General features: G+C 51.9%; 1 protein-coding gene across 1 annotated transcript in view; it reads right to left on the reverse strand.

The window, feature by feature from the left end:
- LOC144179179 (cytochrome P450 3A41-like) overlaps positions 1-2,624 on the reverse strand; it is a 57,144-nt gene extending 54,520 nt beyond the window's left edge. Inside the window, exon 1 of the mRNA XM_077707430.1 lies at positions 2,340-2,624. Within this exon, the coding sequence (XP_077563556.1) occupies positions 2,340-2,407 (68 nt within the window). The 5' untranslated portion in view covers positions 2,408-2,624. The remainder of the gene's footprint in view (positions 1-2,339) is intronic.
- Between the last annotated feature and the right edge of the window lie 4,119 nt (positions 2,625-6,743).

A 6,743-nucleotide genomic window follows, 5' to 3' on the forward strand; every position in this document is an offset into this window, starting at 1 on the left:
GTTTATCCTGGAATAAAATTCAAATGTCTTCATTGTAAGCATGAATATGCGTTATTTCTTCTCTTAGAACAGAAGTACACAAACTGAGCAAGCATTATATAACCTTGATCTATACTTAAGGCACGCACGCAACCTGCGTATGTGCAACGCAATTAAACCCAGCAGTGGCGTTGGTAGAAATTGGTATCGGGTTAAGCAGTGGGCACGTTTTTTATATGAAAGGCGGGCCGGGGAGAGTGGTCAAGTGTCATTTTGTGCTCTGTATCCCAAGGCAGAAAAAAAATTACGGTCGGGGAGGGATGTATGTTTGCCACCACTGCAATCCAAATAAATAACTGATTGCTTTTCTACTTGCAGTGGAAGGCATGAATACAGAATAAAGGTTCAGAGAAGATGCAAAATGTTTTTATAAACACCGAGGCAAATCATACGACATTATGCTAAAGTACGTTCCTCTAGTCACGAGTATAAGCTGGAGTTGACTTGAAGCACACGTGCCAAGGGCTCGCCAACTTGCGTCAGATGGCAATGACATGCGCCCTCAGCGATCAGAGGCCTGCTAAGGCTATTTTGAAGTCAAATTTTCCCGCTAATGCCACCAAAATGACGTCACTTTCTGACCGGATCTTGCGTCACATCCTGTTTATTTTTTGTTCCGCCGGAAGTGTTCCCTCCTCACACAGATGGCGCTAAGCCCCATGAGCAGCTTAAGAGGCGCCATTTTCTGAACGTATGGGCTTCTATGGAAGCTTCGCTACCAGTTATATTTACCTTGGGCGCACCATAGTGGAGGGCTCCGGATTAATTTTGACCACCCGGGTATCTCTAACGTGCACCGAAATCTCAGATTCACGGGCATTGTCGCTTTTTGCCTCCACCAGCAAAGCAGCCGGGAATCGAATTCACGTCCTTGGGCTACAAATAAATGCCAGTTGGGAGAAGGGCTAGTCCCTGTTGTCACCCTTCGTCCTTGGTGTAATTTTTGGTGTTTTACATGTCTACACTAGGCAGTTCTTGTGGGGTTTGTGGCTTTTTTTATTCATGTATAGTCATACGGGACATGCTTCCTTCCGGAAAGTGTGTAAAGCTTGGCATAAAATAAAAATTTGTGTCCCACGGTGGAATGGTGCAAGCGAATATACTTACGCGAACAAATTTTGCTCTTATCTTATAGCGTAAACAACTGCCAGGCGTATATCTCGTTTATATAACACAACAAAATAATTTGGGCCATATCAGTTACACCAAGTGCCCCGTTTCATGCGTAAATGCCACCGCGAAAGCTCACTGGTTACGTTTCAACGCTCAAGCTGCGCTTCCTCTTGCCTTGTATGGAGATGCGGAGCTTGCGGTGACGTGGTGCTGCCCTCGTGAGGTCGGCCCCCCAACTACGCGTCAGAAAAAAATCCCATACGCCAAGCCGGTTTTACAAAGGCCATAAAGGGCGCGCAGGAGGAGGAGAGTCGAGTCCAGCCATGGTATAGTTGACATAATCTAAGCCGAGGGTCAGTATTTCAGGTATTCAACCAAATCTGCTACCTAAAAATTTTGTTAAAACAGGCGAAAAGATGTTACTGTAGAGACTAATTTTTTAAACACAAAAACAACTTCCTGAACAGATAGATACACACCATACAATCATGTGAACAATGGAATGTACCTGAATCTCTGCCCTACTCACAAGGCCAATGCTTTTAACGATGCAGTTTTTTTACGTTTATAAAATGAACCCTAAGGCAATTGGTATATATTATTGCAAGCCTAGTGCAGGAACATTCGAAGTTCCTGAAAGCCCTCTGCAAACGCTGAAGAACACTTCCAGCCATCAGTTGAATGCCAAGCAGACGACAGAATACGACTCCAGGGCAAGTTTAGACGTTCCCAGGGCAAGATCGAACTTGCCCCGATGAATCAGAACGGGCCCATACGTGATGCGTGCGTTATCATCCGTAGAGTTTCCACCCACCCCTTTTCTTTTTTTTCATTATCTTTCCTTTGGCGCTCGATCGAAAGAAAAATGAACTCTGCAGTAACACCCGATGGGCCTTCCCTTCTTTTCCCATTTCTTTTGTCTTTTCCTCGTTGACAATATGTTCACATTATTTGCAGGTCGTGCAGCACGAGAAATTGATTTGCGCCGACCACATGAGAAATGAAAGTGAACGCGCAATGAAGTGCTACGCTGAGTGGCGATCGAGTAGCTTTCTTGCAGTGTCAACTACTGCGGGCAGTTCTTGGGGACAATTATAAATGCTTATTGGCGTAGAACCACGTTAAACTAACGTAGCACACCACTTACTTGTACAAGAACCGGAGAATTCCAGACATGAATAACTTACAGGTAGAGCACCACGCAGGCTGAAACTGCGAGGATGATCCAGTCCGCCGCGCCAAAGAAAAGCGCCATCGTGCCGACGGCTTGTCCGTCAGGTAACTGCGCAAACGCTTTGCGTGTCCGAGAGATGCAGATCGATCAGGCCGCTTTGCACTATCTGCCTTTCGTCAAGCAAACAGTCCACCAACGCTAAACAAGCACAGTCACGGGGTACCCGCACAACCGCAAGCTCCAAGCGTCGTCGTCTTGTAAACTTCAGAACGCATATGAGCACAGAACAGGTATGAGCATGCGGCACAGCGGTAACGGCGTACACGTGGGTTGCTAGTGTGCCAGGTCTGTCCGGTCGCAAAACAAGGGATTCTCCTCGTGGTTGTGGCGCATGGGGGCGCTACAAAACGCTGGCGTTTAGAGCCATTTTAGAGCTACTAAAAGCTACGCTACTGGCTCTAATGGCGTTTTGAAGCGATGGGAGTTTAAAACAGGTGGAAGGGGGGAGTTGGGTGGAGGCAATTTTATTAGGTTGGCTAGGAGTAGGGTAAGTACGTGGAATAAGACAGGCAAGTCGGTTGCTGACAACCGACGTCTCAAAAAGAGAGCCACTAATCATCATCATCATCGTTTTTTTTTTTTTTGCGTTCTCTTGAGCGTCGTCTGCTCGCCCACGACGACATCGATCATGGGTCATACGGTCGTCGTTCTGTCGCAAGGTCAGTCGTTTGGCTGCAGCCCTTGGATTTGCAGGGCCATTGGTCGCGGGGAAGCAGGCGAGGTACGCTTGAAGTATCAACTCCCTGAGTAGGCGCTTCTATAACGCGTTTTTTTTTTTTTTTTTTCAGCGCGTTTGAAACGTCTAAAGTCTCTATAGCCGCTCCCGCCATGCAAGGATGTTTACCACTAAGCCCCTTACCCTTTATCACTACTTCCACTTTAACAGTCCTGCGCCGATAGTGCAAGCCGGGTCACACACACGCCTAAATCAGCGCACGCCGCGAAATCTGCAGCGGCAGTTTTCAGCTGCAGTAGCCTTTTCCGCCGATAATTCTCGTTCAAATATAGCCACTGATCAGGCATTCGAAGGCCAAGGATACCGGCAAACATCGCGAAACTAGCCAGAGCAACGAAGCAACACTGATGCCCTGTGAGCATCCATCATGGCAGTGGGGACTGCAGCGATTTCGGTGTGTGGCGGTGTGTGAGGATGTGATGAGTAAGTGTATGCTACATGAGTGAGTGCACGTGGCAGGAGCGGCGAAGTGTCTGCACCGACGCGCGGTGACACCACAGAACAGCGACGCACAGCAAGGACGCACTGGGAGGTGAGCGGTGGTGTTTTTCGACGCGAAGGCAAGGGGCTAGGCCTATCGGGAGCTGGAGACACTGCGGGCCACCAGTAAACGCAGGTGTTACAGGGTGGCGCCACCGGACACACGGAGCGTCCAGCTTCCGCTGCTCCACAGGAGAGGGCGCTAGTGGACAACATGCAGGTCAATGGGCAAATTGCCAAGTGTGCCAGTTGCGGGTGGCTCTCCGTGGAGAATGATGGCCCTGCTGAAGAAACGGAGCCGAGCAAGGAAGTGACGTGTGGGATGTGCCGGAGACTACAAAGAATCGAAAATGCCAGCCAAGAAGTGGTGAGGGAGATGTCCTCCCGGCTGGACGGCATATGTGAGGAGATGCAACGGGCCGCAGAAGATAAGACCCGGATAGCTCAGCTCATGCAGAGAGTCCAATGTTTGGAAGAGGAGAAAGTGGTAGACGCAGCCAAATTGGTAGAACTGGGACACAAAATTGCTGAGCTGGAGGGAAAAATTGCTCAGCTGGAGGACAAACACCCGGCGGCTGACAGACACCCGAGCTCAGATAAAGACTCCTGCGGTTCAAACTCAGGAAGCCAGCAGGGTAAGACTCCGCCAGTGACAGAAGGAAACGGAAACCCGGAAATCCCGGAAGCAAGAGGCGCTGGAGGCAAAGACGGGACGCTGGACTCACGAGTCCAAGTTCCGATCAGCGGGACGTCCGTAGAAAAGACAGCGCCGGCAGCGAGAGTGTCAGCTGAGGAGGGGACGAGTCACACCTCGGCACAGCAGTCAAGCCACAGGCCCCCCGAAGGCCTCCTGCGAGAAGTCTTGGTAGTTGGTGACGGAAATGTTGGCAGGGTGGCAGCTACACTGGTAAGAGATATTGGGATCCCAGATAGTGTAGAATTTCTCTACAGGAGAGAAGCGACGGCGAAGCAGGCCCACGAGTTCGTCACACTGTACGAAATGCAGGCCCGGGACGTAGCCAGGTCATACGTGCTACACGTGGGCCTAAACGAGGTGCTACGCGGAGAGGCGGAACAGTTGACACCCAGGTTGGAGGAAATGTGGAAGGGAAAGGAGGCCAGTCTCGTAGTCTGCTCAATACCTGAGGTCACGACCAAGGGTAGAGAGGTGCAGGCGAAGACCGTTCTGGTTAACGAGGAACTTCATGCGTGGTGCAGGAGATCTGGGGCCCGTTTCCTTGACTTGGCAAAGGTGTTAAGCCCAAACTGCTTTACAAGGGACGGGGTGCGGTACTCGCATGAAGGCGTGCAGCGGGTGGCCAGGGCGATGGCGGAGGCGGTAGCTCCTTTTTTAGGGAAGCAGCGCCCACCAGTGACACCCGCACCCAAAGACCGAAAAGGAGGCCGCTACCCCAGGAAGCAAGCCCTGTGGAGGGCCGTGGAGACGCTCGTGGAAGGCCTAAGACAGAACTACACCCCCACGGCGAACAGGAAGTGGCAGCAATGACGGGCGGCGTGGAGGGGGCAAGACCGGACATGGCGGTGGAAAGCACGGAGACCGGACGCCCAATGACCCGAAGGAAGTCCAGGAGGGGGAGGAAGACAAACGGGAGCGAGAAAATCGCTTTCCTTAACATGAATGGGGGCAGGACGGAACGGAAGTGGGAAGAGATATACAGGGCAATGGAAGGGGAGAAGTTGAGTGTATACGCGGTTGTGGAGACTCATTTCCGGGAAGCGGAGGGCCCACCAGGGCACACAGGTCTGTGCTGGGAGAGTTGCAACAGAGATGTAGGGGGGCGAAAAGGGGGTGGGGTCGGAGTCCTGTTCACACCGGACGGTGGATGGATGCGGGCCAGACCGGATTGCCAAGAACACCTGTGGCTGACTGGCATACTCGCGGGACAGAAGACGGCGATGGGCGTGGCATATATGTGGACTGGAGAAGGGGCAAGAAAGAAGAACGAAGACCTCTGGAGGTGTTTACAGGATGACATTAAATCGTTCTGGAAGGATCATCGCATTCTCGTCGTGGGAGATTTTAATGCACACGTGGACTGCCTGGACGGTACCACGGATTTCAATGGTCAAAAGCTGATGGACATGGGAGAGAACCTGGGACTCGTTCTAGGTAACCTTGAGCCCAAATGTGTGGGACAGACCACATGGTCCACAGCAGGACGAAGCTCCACCATCGACTACGCAGTGATGTCTCCTGTACTGCGGGACAGGCTCACCAGAATGATCATTGATGAGCAGGGGGATCACAGCATAGGGAGCGACCACAACAGGCTTTTACTAGAATTCGGTGGGCGCCGAGGGAGATCCGCGGAGGACGTGGGGGCAAAGAATGGCCGCCGCCTATCGGACAGCGAAGTTGAGCGTATGGCGGAACGCCTGGAAGCGTCACCGGTAGATGAATGCACACGCCTCGTCGAAATGGTACGTGAAGAGCTGGAAAAAAAGCCAAGACGGAAAGGCCGACGGCAGAAGTACAGATTGAAAAGGTGGTGGGATAAGGAGGTCCAACGCGCGGTGAGTGAAAGAAAAGAGGCTTGCCGGGCGCATCGACAGGCGGTCAGGATGCGGCAGCCGGAGGCTGTCCGGGAGCACTGCTGGAAAAGGTACATGGCGAAGAAACATCGGGCAGCAGCCGTAATCCAGGAGAAGATCAGGGCAGTTGACCGCCAGTTCCTGGATGAGCTAAAGAGGAGTGGCCGGGACGCGCCTAGAAAATTCTGGCGGCATCTGCAGCGGGCATACCAACATGCACCACCTAAACAAGACCTGCGTCACCCTGAGTCTGATCAACTGCTATCAGAGGACGAGGGATGTGATTTGATGGCGGAGCAGATCAGAAAAGCTTTCCGGCGCAGAGACACAGCTGATTTGCCCTGTACCAGTGAAGAAGAAGAAGAAGAGAGTACAGAGCTTGAAGAGTGGCTGGGCCCTGTCGGAGAATTGGAACTTAAGAACATCATAAGGCACATCCAGGCAGGGACTGCGACAGGATTGGACGAGTTCCCAGCAGCGCTGCTGAAGAAAATAGGCCCTCAACAACGACGGGCACTGCAAGAAATGTTGAGTGCCATATTGAGGACTGGGACAGTACCCAAGGAGTGGAGGCAAGGAAAGATGGTG

The sequence above is a fragment of the Haemaphysalis longicornis genome, unplaced genomic scaffold (assembly GCF_048455015.1).
Source record: "Haemaphysalis longicornis isolate Haplotype H1 unplaced genomic scaffold, Haemaphysalis longicornis Haplotype H1 scaffold_4, whole genome shotgun sequence".
Lineage (NCBI taxonomy): Eukaryota > Metazoa > Arthropoda > Arachnida > Ixodida > Ixodidae > Haemaphysalis > Haemaphysalis longicornis.